The sequence below is a fragment of the Rhincodon typus genome, chromosome 33, assembly GCF_021869965.1.
Source record: "Rhincodon typus isolate 14 chromosome 33, sRhiTyp1.1, whole genome shotgun sequence".
Classification (NCBI taxonomy): Eukaryota; Metazoa; Chordata; class Chondrichthyes; order Orectolobiformes; family Rhincodontidae; genus Rhincodon; species Rhincodon typus.
The window spans coordinates 6,985,194-6,999,777 of NC_063364.1; the positions used below are offsets into that span (position 1 = coordinate 6,985,194).

General features: G+C 40.6%; 2 protein-coding genes across 2 annotated transcripts in view; both read right to left on the reverse strand.

The window, feature by feature from the left end:
• The window catches only part of sh3gl3a (SH3-domain GRB2-like 3a), a 79,781-nt gene extending 71,280 nt beyond the window's left edge, over positions 1-8,501 (reverse strand). Inside the window, exon 1 of the mRNA XM_048615822.1 lies at positions 8,466-8,501. The gene's annotated coding sequence lies outside the window, so the exon portion shown is untranslated. The remainder of the gene's footprint in view (positions 1-8,465) is intronic.
• Positions 1-14,584, reverse strand: part of LOC125486772 (prelamin-A/C-like) — a 55,988-nt gene that overhangs the window by 28,909 nt on the left and 12,495 nt on the right. The window contains exon 4 of the mRNA XM_048615718.1: positions 3,262-3,323. Coding sequence (XP_048471675.1) covers positions 3,262-3,323 — 62 coding nt within the window. The remainder of the gene's footprint in view (positions 1-3,261; positions 3,324-14,584) is intronic.

Sequence of the window (14,584 nt, forward strand, 5' to 3'; positions counted from 1 at the left end):
CTGCCTGGCCTGCTGTGTTCCTCCAGCTCCACACCTTGTTATCACCAGAGGGCAGGTTGTGTAAGAATTCTGTTGGTTGCTCTGATGAGGACTTTGACAGGCCAGGCTATGAAAAGCCACCAAAGCAACTACAAAGAAAAATAAATACTTTATGCATGGGAAAGGTTGACAGAAAGCCTGTATTCAATGTCTGAGAGCACAGTTGATGTCTCAATTTTCACTGGCACAAAAGAAACTTCCACCAAATGTCTGGGTGCTATAGTGGAAGCTGCAATGCTGACTGGGAACACCAGTGTTATAGCAATCCAGCAATCTGCCAACAATAGATTACTATTTCCAGGAGGGGAGCAAGGGCTCCTTAAACTACAAACCTGCAACCCTCTCAGGAAGACAGCTTTCGTGGCGCCATCACTGCTACTTTATCAGTGCCCAAGCTGTTGTCGTCACCCAACCAGCTCAAACTGCTGCTGACCCATATCATGATGATGCACCCTGAAGCCAGCTCTTCGAAGCCCAGAAATGCTTGAGGTTCACCAGCCATGCTGCAATCACTATGTCAGCACTGGGTCAGATCCTTAGCCAGCAGGAAATAAACCTGCATACGCCCTGTCAACATGAAGTGTACACGTGATCCCTTTCTTTATAATGGCATCTAGGGTGTTATGTGTTATTACAGCACGTGCTCACATCTTAAAAACACTGTTACACTCCGATAAATAGGATGAGCCCAATTTCTCCCTGTTATATAAAAAAGGGACTATATTGAAGCTGTGTGAATATTTCAGCAGATTTGAACTCTTGCTCTTTTGGTGTTGATGCCCAACATTCCACATGGTTACTGTTTGCAGAGTTAATTGAGCGGTGATCATCTGGACTCTAGCAATTTGAAGCTGAGTTTGTGTTAAAGAGGGAAAAGGAAACAAGTGAAAACAAACTAATGAAAATATCCGACTCCTCTGTTCGAGCTCATTACCTCTTGCGGCCTCAACACATAGCAACTCAGTCACTGTGCAAGAAGGAAGACACTGAGAGTGGTATGTTACTAGATTCTTAATCCAGAGGCCCATTAAATGTTCCAGAGACATGAGTTCAAATCCCATGTCGTTGCCTTAGGAACGTAAATTCAATTACTTAATAAAATCTGGAATATAATGCTGGTATCTCTAATAACATTCATGAAACTACCAGATTATTATGAACTCATTGTGTTCAGTAAGATCATGCACGTACTACATGTAACTCCAGATCCACAGTGACTTGTTTAATTCTTAACTCTGAAATGGCCTATGAAGCTTCAGTTGTACTGAACGACTACACAGACAATAAGTACAGATGTGCCTACATAACATGAACCGCAGCAGATCCAGAAGGCAAGTCATGGTCAACTTCTCAAAGGCAATTAGGGATGGTCAATAAATGCTGGTCTTGCAAATGATGCTTATGAATGAATAAAAGATATTATTAAGATGGAGAGGGTTCAGAAAAGATTTACCAGGATGTTGCCAGGACTGGAGAGTTTGAGTTATAAAGAAAGGCTGGATAGGCTGGGATGTTTTCTCCCCCACTGGAGCATAGAAAGTTGAGGAGTGGCCTGATAGAGGTTTATAAAATCAGGAGGGGTGCAGATAAAGTGAATGTCTGTTTTTTTTTCCTAGAGTGGGGGATTTCAAGGGGCATATGTTTAGGCTGAGAGGAGAAATACTTAAAAAAGACATGAGGGGCTTTTTCTTAAAAAAAAGTGTGGTTGGTTTGTGGAATGAACTTCCAGAGGAAGTGGTGGATGCAGGTACAGTAATAATGTTTAAAAGACACTTGGATAAGGACATGAATAAGAAATGTTTAGAAGAATATGGGCCAAGCGCAGGCAGGTGGGACTGGTTTAGTTTGGGATTATGTTTGGCATGGACTGGTTGGACTGAAGGCTCCATTTCCATGCTGTATGACTCTATGACTCTTGTAAAGGAAACTTCTAAAGATGTTTTAGGGTAAATTAGACTAATTTGCAGTGAAGACAGGGGCTGGAAGGGAGAGTGAAGAAAAGAGAGAGAAAATGCAAGGAAACAAACTTGATGGAGCTTTTGGCAATATGTGTGCAGCACAGCTGCTCGATATTTTTACGCAACCCTCCCAATACTTGTCCTTTTAAATCATTGCCTGGATTTCCACTTCTGGCAGTGAAATGATATTTAACTTCATAGCTCACCTCAGCAGCAGGAAAAGTAACTTATTAAGCTTCTAAATAATTCATTGCAATGCTGGGAAAGAAACTGCCTTGAGCTGTGGGTCCACCTCTTCAGCAATTGCTGGTAGGAAATGAAACTCCTAACATCCTACATGCGCTGAATGTCAAATCAAATACAGATCATCAGTCAGCAACTTACACTAGTCTCGGAGGTGCCATAAGAAATTTTTGATGGCTTGCTCCCAGGAAATAAACAGACACACGTAACGTAGACATTGAATGATTGCCATACTGAGAAACAAATAGCATCAGGAAACAAAAACAAAGTTGCTGGAAAAGCTCATCAGGTCTGTGAAGAAAAAAATCAGAGTTAACATTTCGGGTCTGGTGATCTTTCCTCATTTTTCTTCACTGATGCTGCCAGACCTGCTGAGCTTTTTCAGCAACTTTGTTTTTGTTTTCTGATTTACAGCATCCACAGTTCTTTCGGTTTTTATTTAGCATCAGGAAGCCATTTTGTTTTAAGAAAACACATAAAATAATATTTGGATGTTTATTCTATTGATGGGGCTGATGTTTGTCTGATCTCCAAAAATCTTGATCTTGCATTACAAAATGCTTTTAACATTAAAATTTCCCGAAATCCTTCACAAAAGTGTAATCGGGCAAACTTTGGACACCAATTCATCAGATTTTAGGGTAGATGGCCAAAGGGTTGGTCAAAGAGGTAGGTTTTAAGGAGTATCTTAAAGGAGAGAGGAGGTGGAAACAGTGAGGCATAGAGAGGGATGACATGACAGCTAGCACAAGAGGCCAGAATTGGAGGAATGCAAATCTAAAGATCGTATGGCCAGATGAAGTTACAGAGATAACCTGTCCTTCTATAGAAACCTACCATCTCCACATTACCACATGATCTGATGCATTTATGTTAGCCTTACTGCTACCTTTCACTCCTATCCTGGCACAGAAAGCAAGCTTTTGCTTTCTAGCTGGATTTCTTCAGTACTCTGTCAGCTTTCCTCTTGTCAACATTAATCAGCAAAGAGTTAATCAGGAGCTACAGTCTATTTATTTACCTGCACAAAGTCCTGTAGCCCTGTCTAATGATTTCCTCATGTTCCTGAAAACCAGCAACAACCTGCATCAACAAAGCGCCTTTAAAACAGAAAACATCAGACATGTTTTCACGGTGGTTGCATGAGGAGGGAACAGGTCAACAAACGAATGCTGCTTCAAGACTGGAGGGATGGGATGGGAGGGTAGCTGACCCTTAGTTGAAAACAGAAATTGAAAACAGAGATTGAGAGGGGTTTTTGTTTGTTTAGAAATAAAATTAGACAGTGACAGTGCAGGCTCAGGTAGAGCATTCGTAGGGAAAGGGCCAAAGTAGCTGAGGACTCAGTCAACTTTGGTGGACTTATGCAATTGAAGACAATGTGAGGTAAGCAATTGATGGGTCAGATTAGTGGAGAAATTTAATGATGAGGACAAACAATTTAAATTCAAAATGCCGATGAAAGGGGAGCAAGGACAAGGGCAAAAGGGAAAATGGGTTTTAATTTGAGACACAAACTGGACAAATTGGAATTTATGAAAAGTAAAAGGATGGAAAGCAACTAAAGATGCTGGGGAAATCTATTCAAGAGTTGCCAAAAGGCATGAATAAAAGTTTCGGTGATGAGGCTGAATATAATGTGCAGGATTAGCAAGTGCCCAAACAGGGCTGGACAAAATTCTTTGCATCCTTTGTGACCTCATTCATGCTAGACAGCCTATATGTTGGGGATAGTGAAAGAAATATAACAGAAGCAGCTCAGATCAGATCTTATTTATATTTTACTTATAATTTAATTAATAGTCTGCACATTACTGCGACAATGCAGGTTCATAGCTTCAAATTTCATCGTTGTTTTGTAAAAGGTGCAGTTGGTAATGTTTGGTGACAATGTCACGACTCTCATTTGTGAGCTCGCCTTCTTCTTTAAAACTGTTCACTAACTTGACAATGGGAGCATTCAAAATACATATTATCATTGGAGATTTTGGAAGGACTGTTAAGATGTTCTTTTATGGCGTAAAAAAAGCATCCACTGTATCAGAAGGCTACCTCAGCAAAAGCTGTGGAGTAATAAAAACAATATGTGCATAATACAAAAATACCAAGACAGATACATCTGTGTCTTTGAAAGAGAATGACTCATTTTTGCACTAGGCAACAACACGTTACTGAAATGCACCACAGTAGAACCATGCATTTAATTAACACCAATTAGATTCATCTGCTAAGATCATTATTTTCAGGAACACTGGACTGGAAATGGCAGAGCAATATATATTACTTCAATAATTCCTGTAAAACATTAAAAATAACATAAATCTGAAACTGCACGGGGTGTTTGCAAATTAGAAATTGCACTCGTGAGAGATGGCTTGAGATAATTTGTGGTATTAAACAAAAAAAAGTAAAAAAAGGTTTCTGTCAGACCTCACTGGTTATATTCCACCACATTAGGAACAATAACCCTTTGGACTCTACTCATCAACTAAGCACACATGCATTGTAAAATATTTCCACTGCATGTCTTCTTTATTTTCAGTATCAGCCTTCCCACAAAAACTGCACCACAGACTTCACTGAAATTTAAATGCACCCAGAATATTATCTTACCCTCACTGTCACATTCTCAGACAAAAATCGATACCTTAACTTGGCAATATCACTCTTTCACTGACTTTTCAAAAGTAAAATTCCATACCGATCCTTGGACCTACCTTTAAATAGGAATTCTTTACAAACTCACTGACTTGCAGTTTCCTGGGCCCCCTTTCCCTCCTTTTCTCATAAATAGGAGTAATGTCTGGCTTTCACCAGTTCACATTTTCAGTATGAGATAGGTTGAATGGCAACAATTAATACTCATTATGTTCATGTTATTGAAAAGGTTAATCAACTTAAAATCATGAGCCTCAACTTTCTGAGGTAAGTCAAGCTCAGCCTGGATTTTGCCTTCACAAGGAAGGTATAACTGTTAGTTTTACTGTCATTACACCATCAAGACTGATAATAACTTCTGGAGTCCATACATTCACCAAGTAACACGGAAGAACAAAAACTGCATCAGTGATTCTACATTTCTGCTGAGTGCATGTTAAGTGCACCTTCAGACTGCAATCACTAAAAATCAATTTAATTGATGAGGACCAGCGCTTTTTTTTTAATTGAACATATTTTTATAACTAACCTGTTCAAAGATGTTGTAACACACCTCTGCAGCAGATGAGACTTGAACTTGGGTCTCTTAGTTCAGGGGTAGGGATACTACTACTGCACCACAAGAGGGCCCAGAACTTGCACTGAAAAACATGTCACACTTTGCTGAATGAGGTTAACGGTACACTAACTTCAACAATTATGGCTAAGTGCTCTCACTGAGGCTGAAAGTCTTATTTTATGTTTGTGGAATGTTAAATTTCTCCTTAATGATGGAAAAAAGTCTTCATTTTTTGCATCTATTGTATTCTAACGAATATTTATTTTGTAATTTGTAAATTTAAAATACAAAGTGAAGAAATGAAAGTCAGTGCTTTTAAATTTGTGGTTTGGTCCGTGAATACTTCATGCTGATTGACTGCTCGTCAACACCACTGCTGCTACCTGCTAAGGTAGCCCTTTTACTTGGCGTCAGATTTAAACTGCTGTTGGGAAAGGAGGAAACCAAGACGGGGCAATTGCTAGATCCTTCAGAGCATTTTTCGAGATGAGTGGAGAGTTCCCTTGCTTCAATGCCATCAGCAAAACAAGATTGATTACCGCATAAATACCACAACTTCAACCATTCAATACATGCAGGCAGTAAGCCAAAAGGAGTGAGATGCCATTCTTGTGAGAACACTAGTCCCATGAGGAAAGAAGGAAGTTGCCATCGACCAGTGTGAAACTGGCAGTTCTTCAGGAATATCCTACATAACGCTCTTCAGATTGTTTGTACGTGCAGAGAGAACATCTCTCTCCCAGGTCAAATTAGGCATAAAACCAACCTTTACCTTTTCCAATCATGCTCATGATTTCTTTACAAGATCAAACACTGCAGGCTGGAATATCCATTATGGTCTCCAGCATTTACTTACAGCTAAAAATTGCAACACTTCAAAAGTGAAAAATTGATTTGCACCTTGCCATCAGTGCAGCACTCGGTGTTACTAAAAAAGAATCGGTTTAAGTGAACACATTTAAATTTAGGTCATTTAATTAGTACTTCCTTCTCAACTTAATTTATGCACAGTCCTTCCAGAATTTTCCTTTCCAGTATTAATTTTCAGTGGATTATTTTCAGTTATCTTTCAGATACATATGAATATAGGAAGTCTGCATGCTGTAAAAACAAATTGAAATGCAACAGTGCAATGCTTCACTTATCGCACTTGTGTTTACACTGATTGCAGTAGGATTCTGTCCAATAATTTGTCACTGAACTCCTTGTTTATTTATTCTATTTCAGTTCAGGTATTGCTGCTCTGCATTATCTCTCAATACGTTTAAAAACGTTCCCTTAATGCGTGGTTACTCAGTAGTTTCTAAGGAGTGTCAATAATGAAGTCCTTCATTTTAACCTTTCAAGCTGACTTAACTGTGTCTCCTAGCCCTGGAGATGGGTTCTGTAGTCTCAGCATGTAAAACATATTACTACTCTAACCTGCAGCAATAACAATGCTTCATCTTAGTTTCAAATTTTACATTCATTTCTTTTAGTTTTGCTTTTTAATCATCTTTTATCCTCTCTAACAGTGTACAAACCTGAGAGTTTGGTGAGTTAGAGAGCTTGGTAATTAATTATAAATTAATTAATAAAACACATTAATTAAAATATAATAAAGGTGTTGTGTGAAGGCCTGTGTACCAGTCTGATCCAGAACAAAGAAGTCTGGGCTGAGTGTTAATGACCCTTGGCACAGAGGTTATTAGAGGGAGACTGAGCTGCAGGTTAGGGAATGGTACCTGGACATGGTTTTCCCCAGGAGGCAGGCACATCCCTCAGGTTTCGGTCAGCAGTCAGGGGCATGGGGACGTGACTGTGATGGGGGCAAACACGAGGATTCAGGAGGTGGAGCAGCATAAGCCTTTCCAAATATGCAGCAGGTCTGAGAAACTTTGTTTGGATGAGTGTAAGGGGTGTAAGGTAGATAAACACAACTGACCATGGCACTGTGCTCTAGGAAGCCATTCAAGTGAGTGGAAGCGAAAAGGAATGTAGAGGTCGGTTCAGTGAGGAGGATTGGCAATGTTCCTCCTGTGTTACCTGACTGCTGTCAGAGCTTGGGAGAGGACCTTGCAGTGAGAGGGGGTAAGGTCCAGTCAACTTGGTCCACGTACGTATGGACGACAATAAGCAGGAAGAGGAACGAAGCACTAACGTGAAAAGCAGAGCCTCAAAAGGTAATTATCTCTGGAATAATGGAATCCCTACAGTGTGGAAGCAGGCGATTCAGCCCATCGAGTCCACACTGACCCTCTGCAGAGTGTCCCATCCAGACCCACCCACCTACCTTATCCCTGTAACCCTGCATTTCCCACGGCTAACCCACGTAGCCTGCACATCCCTGGGCACTATGGATCCACACCAATGGGGCATTCTCTGCCTAAACAATGCTGGAACCAAAGTTCTAGCGAGCTACATATTAAGGAAAGTTTAAGCTAAATACGTAGTAGGGACAAGGAATAAAATGTAGGAAGATGTGACAAAACAAAGGAAGGGGGGAAAGTATTAATATGGGATACATCAAACTGACCATTACAGGAAGGGATAGAGGGTTCAAACCTAAGAGTAAAATTAATAGACAAGCCTGAGGTGACAAAAATAATAATAAAGGACAAAACTAAAGTCTGAAAACACATGACTCAGAGCAAAACAGATGAAGTGAAGGTGCAGATACAAATGCACAATCATGATTTGATATAACGTAGAACACAGTTCATAGAATCACAGAAGGCCTACAGTGTGGAAGCAGGCCATCCAGCCCATCAGGTCCACACTGACCCTTTGAAGAACATCCCACCCAGACCCACGCACCTACCCTGTCCCTGTAACCCTGCATTCCATGGCTAACCCACCTAGCCTGCACATCCCTGGACATTATGGGCAGTTTAGCATGGCCAATCCACCTAACACACATCTTTTATCACACCACAACCACTCTAAGTACTGTTTCTAACTCCAGGAGCACAAGATTCCACTCTGTGTTATCAACTTCATAAAAGAGCCAAAAAGACCAGTAACCTTACTTCTCTCCATGTTTTAGAATCTCTTCTGCCTTCAGAAATGCCTCTACATGCCTCAAACTTGTTTACATGACTTGCATTAATTAGTAAGATACTGTAGTCATTTGACTACTGTATATTTAGATAAGTATCCCTAACTTTACTTCTCATGTGCATCCTTGTTAAACAAGCTGCCAGCTGGTTCAAACACCATTCCAGGGCCCAGACATAAATGCAGCCTGTTCCCTGAGTGCAGTATTGAGTGAATGCTTCATTGCTCAGATGAGCCATTAAACAGCATCCGATTGGCTTTGTAGGTGAATGCAGTATTTATCCAGCAAGTTGCTCAACATTTCTGTCAGCTGGTCTTTCATCTCATGTGCTGTTTGTGATCCCATGAATTGGCTCCCTGTTTGCCTGTGACAATGGCTACATCTCAAAACGTAATCCATTGGCTGCAAGACATTTTTTTGTGAAAATCGATATAGATATGGAGTAATTTATTTGTTATGATGAACAATTTGATTGGATTAACTTTGTCAAATGTTCTTCAGAATCCTGAGATGACATTTTGTTGCTCCCAAAATAAGCAAGCTCAAATCTACCTCTTTCAATTTTAGACAGAGGCACAGAAAAATCATGTTTTCTGGCCTCAGTATCCTCTAGGACTTAGTCATTTTTCTTAGAATGGAATGACTGAATTGTTCACTATTCTTAACTGGACTAATGGGTACATTGATGAATCAATGCTAATTCTTAGGTCACTTTCGTTGTCAAGATAATGTGTGACTGTTCTGATGTAAAACGCACTTTCCTTGAATTCTGTGGCATTTTATCTTTCTTCACTGCTTTTGTTTAATGACTGATTCATAGTGTGTCACAATCTTCAACACAATGTAATATTCCCAAATATTTCTCACATTAATGTCCCTCCAAGACATATTATTGCAACTAAAGTATGTAGCTCTCAGTGGCCTTCAGATGATAATTACACATTTGATTACATACTTTTTCTGAATAATGTACACAGCACCTTTGGTCCAATTAGTTGCATTATCCCAATTCCCTATTGACTAGGGCTAGAAATTGAGCATATTATACAAGAGCTTCATAAATCAATTTCTGATATAAAAATAATTACTGAAAGAATGTTTCTCTCTCCCAAAAAAGATGTAAATTCTAGAGGACTATGAAAGCTAAAGAATAATTTTTAACAGGTTAGCAGACAGGCACTGACCTTCCTTCAATAGGTGGGCAGGCCAGATTACTGGAGACGAGATATGCAAATTCAATTAGAGTCATTAGTTGTATAGCATGGAAACAGACCCTTTGGTCGAACTCATCCACGCTTACCCAATATCCTAAATAAATCTATTCCCATTTGCTAGCATGTGGCCCATATCCCTCTAGACCCTTCCTATTCTTATAGCCATCCAGATGCCTTTTAAATGTTGTAATTGTGTCAACCTCCACCAGTGCCTCTGGCAACTCGTTCCATAAACACACTACCCTCTGAGTGAAAAAGTTGCCCCTTTAGGTCCCTTTTAAATCTCTCCCCTCTCACCTTTAACCTATGCACTAGTTTTGGACCCCCCCACCCCGTGGAAAAGACCTTGGCTATTTACCATATCTATGCCCCTCATGATTTTATAAACCTCTATATGGTCAGCCATCAGCCTCCGACACTCCAGGGAAAATAGCCCCAGTCTATTCAGCCTCTCCCTATAGCTCAAACCCTCCAACCCTGGCAACATCCTTGTAAATCTTTTCTGAACCCTTTCAAGTTTCACAACATCCTTCCTATAGCAGGGAGACCAGAATTGCACACATTATTCCAAAAAATGGCCTAACCAATGTCCTGTATAGCCACAACATGACGTCCCAACTCCTATACTCAATGCACTGACCAATAAAGGCAAGCACATCAAATGACTTATTCACTTTCCTATCTACCTGGGACTCCACATTCAAAGAACTATGAACCTGCACTCCAAGGTCTCTTTGTTCAGCAACACTCCCCAGGACCTTAACAATTAGTGTATAAGTCCTGGCTTTCCAAAATGCAGCACCTCACATTTATCAAAATTAAACTCCATCTGCCGCTCCTCAGCCCATTGGCCCACCTGACCAAGATCCTGTTGTACTCCCAGGTAACCATCTTCACTGAACACTACACCACCAATTTTGGTGTCATCTGAAAACTTTCTAACCATACCCCCTATGTTCACATCCAAGTCATTTATATAAATTACAAAGAACAGTGGACCCAGCACCAATGCTTGCTGGTCATAGGCCTCCAGTCTGAAAAGCAACCCTCCACCACCACCCTCTGTCTTCTACATTCGAGCCAGTTCTGATTCTAAATGGCTAGTTCTCCCTGAATTCCATGTGATCTAACCTTGGTAACCAGTCTACCATGAGGAACCTTGTCAAACACCTTATTGAAGTCCATATAGATCATCTCAGCAGGTCTGGCAGCATCTGTGAAAGAAAAAACAGAGTTAACGTTTCAGGTCCGGTGACCCTCACAACAGTTCTGAGGAAGGGTCACCAGACCCAAAACGTGAACTCTGTTTTCCTTCACAGATGCTGCCAGATTGGCTGAGACTTTCCAGCAACTTTGTTTTTGTTCCTGATTCACAGCATCCGCAGTTCTTTTCGGTTTTTATTCCATATAGATCATGTCCATCGCTCCGCACTCATCAATCCTCTTTCTTACTTCTTCAAAAAACTCAATCAAGTTAATGAGACATAATTTCCCATGCACAAAGCCATGTTGGCTGTCCCTAGTCAGTCCTTGTTTTCCCAAATAAATGTAAATTCTGTCCCTCAGAATTCCCTCCAACAACTTGCCCACCCACCAACGTCAGACTCACCGGTCTACAGTTCCCTGGCTTTTCCTTAAATAGTGGCACCACGTTAGCCAACCTCCAGTCTTCCGGCACCTCATCTGTGGCTATCGATGATACAAATATCTCAGCAAGGAGCCCAGCAATCTCTTCCATAGCTTCCCACAGAGTTCTGGGATACACCTGATCAGGTCCCGGGGATTTATCCACCTTTATGCATTTTAAGCTGTCCAGTACCACCTCCTCTGTAATATGGACATTTTTCAAGATGTCGCTATTTATTTCTTCACATTCTATATCTTCCATATCCTTCTCCACAGTAAGCACTGATACAAAATACTCATTTAGTATCTCCCTCATCTCCTACAGTTCCACACATAGGCGGCCTTGCTGATCTTTAAAGGGGCCCTATTCTCTCCCTAGTTACCCTTTTGTCCTTAAAGGATTTGTGGAATCCCTTTGGATTCTCCTGAATCCTATTTGCCAAAGCTATCTCATGTCCCCTTTTTGCCCTCCTGACTTCCCTCTTAAGTATACTCCTACTGCCTTTATATTCTTCTCGGGAGTCACTCAATCTCTGGTGTCTATACTTGACATATGCTTCCTTCTTATTTTTGACCAAAACCTCAATTTCTCTAGTCCTCCGGCATTCCTTATACCTACCAGCCTTGCTCTCCACCCTGACAGGAACATGCTGTCTCTGGACTCTTGTTATCTCATTTCTTGGTCATTTTAAACTTACTGAAGTTTACTTACTACATACATGATACCAGAAGATGCAAAGATAATGGCATCAATTCATCTGCTCAACTGTCTGATCTTCCCTCCCATGAAAACAGATTTCTCTCTATGAGTGCTTAAAGCATGAACTGCACAAAAAACTGCTCACCTAGATATGTCAACTCATAAAATTCCAACGAAGAAGGGAAATTTAATTTGCATGTTGAACTAATAAAGACAAAACACACTGCAAAGACTACATTAAAGGTGTTATAGTTGTTGTTCCATAAAAAAAAGTGAAATGTATCTGTAAAATATCTTGCAAAGCTTTCTAAAAAAAGTTCAAATTTTCACCTGCTACTTCTTAAGAAGTCACTTTACAGTTCATTATTAGCAGTTTTGCTACTGTATATCATTTGTGCAAGACAAGACTCTGTTGGATACACTCTGACTTCGGAGTCTGATGATTCTGGGTTTAAAGCCCACTCTAGGACTTTGAACACAGCACTACAGAGGACCACTGCTTCAAAGGGTATCCCAAATTTCTTCACAGTCACAGAACATAGAAATGCTGATTTTTATTTATAGATACACAAAATTGACCAGATAAATTCGAAAACTATCTTGCTGCCCTTCATTCCTAATACAAGAATCAGAAAACTTTAATCAGCAAGGACAGTAAGTACTATTTCTGCCAATTTGATTGTCCCAAAATACATGAAGATTAAAGTCATCCAAATTTAATGCACTGCATTTTAATCTACCCTCTCAAGTCTTGATTTATTGTCTGCCTTACAGAACTCTGGAATGTACTGCCTGGGAGGGTAGTTGAGGCTGGAAACTTCACAGCCTTTAAAAAGTACTTGGTTGATTACTTGAAGTGTCATAACATTCAAGGCTATGGGCCTATTGTGGGAAAGTGGAACTAAACCAGATAGTAGTACAATTTTGGTGGTACACACTTGATGGGCTGAAGGGCCTCTTCTGCACTGTATGATTCTATGAATGGCTAGTGTTAAGGGGCCTATTAACTACTCTCACTGGTGCTTTCTACTCTTTGTTATTTCTAGTCTCTGCCATTATGAACGCAGGACGATATTGAAGCAGATTACCTTTGGTGATATTTTCACCTTCAGAATCACTGAATTGTTAGCGCTGAAGGGATGACAATTTGACTCATCCTGCCTGCACCAATTTGTTAAATGAGCATCATTACCATGTGCTAATCTCCTGCTTGTCCCCCTACACACTTGATTTATTTTTGGGATAAATATAATGTGCATCCTAGGTCCTCTTGGAGTATCAATCAGTTCGGAAACCCCAGTAGTCCAGGTGCGGTCAGCCATTCAGTGATTTGCAGGGTGGTGAAGGGGAAGCTGAGACCATATGGGACAAAACTGGATAGATCCTTGCATCAGCCGTCACATGATGCAACAAACAAACAATGGCCGACTATGCTGTCAGATGCAATGGTTCCAAGCAGCACACATCCTGTCTGGCCTCTGAAGTGGTGACACGATAATGATACCCACAATTCAGGTACAGGGAAATCTGGTGAATCAACAAAGTGTTACTGAGCTCTCTACCCCATCTCAGCATGCTATGTCAAAGTTGGAGGCAACAGCATTAACTTCAAATCTTCTACAGAAAGATCAAGCAATACCTTGAAGCCTAAAATGAGGAAGCGCTGACCTTTACTGAAAGTGAAATTTAAAGACTGCTTTGGTCAGTCATTTTTGAAAATCATGACTGCTTGATCTAAAGAGGGAAAGCTGGAATTTACAGCTTAGCACAGATTTTTAAAAACTGATTTCAAGTTACATACAATAGTTGGGGATGGTTTGGTCTGTGCACTGTATATAGTTAAATCATAATAAATCAGTGACCTGAAATGTTGACTCTGTTTTCTCTCCATTGATGCTGCCAGGTCTGCAATTTATTTATGCAATTTGCACCTTTTTCCAGCAATTTCTGTTTTTGTATCAGGTTGCCAACATCCGCAGTTCTTTAGTTCCTTTTTTGAGAATTAATTTCTTTCCACACACTGGAGACAATGCTCTGGAATGTTTTAAAATCCATTCATAGGATCTGGCATCACTCGCATTTATTGCCCAGCCCAACTGCTTATAGAACAGATAAGAGGAATTTTTTCTTAAAAAAAAGAAAATCAACAATCAATAGTGGTTACATGGTCACCATGGGCTAACTTTCTATTGCATTTATTGAATCATAGAATCCGTACAGTCCATTCAGCCCGAGTCCACACCGACCTTCTGAACAGAATCTCACCCAGCCCCACCCCCTATTCCCTGTAACCCTGCATTTCCCACGCCCACCTAGCCAGCACATCCATGAACACTCTGGGCAATTTAGCATGGCCAATCCACCCAACCTGCGCATCTTTGGACTGTGGGAGGAAACTGGAGCACCCGGAGGAAACTCAGGCAGAGACAGAGAAAACATGCAAACTCCGCAGACACCCAAAACTAGAACCGAAACAGGGTCCCTGGTGCTGTGAGGCAGCAGTGCTAACTGTCACCAGACTCGAACGTTAACTCTTCTTTATAAAGATGC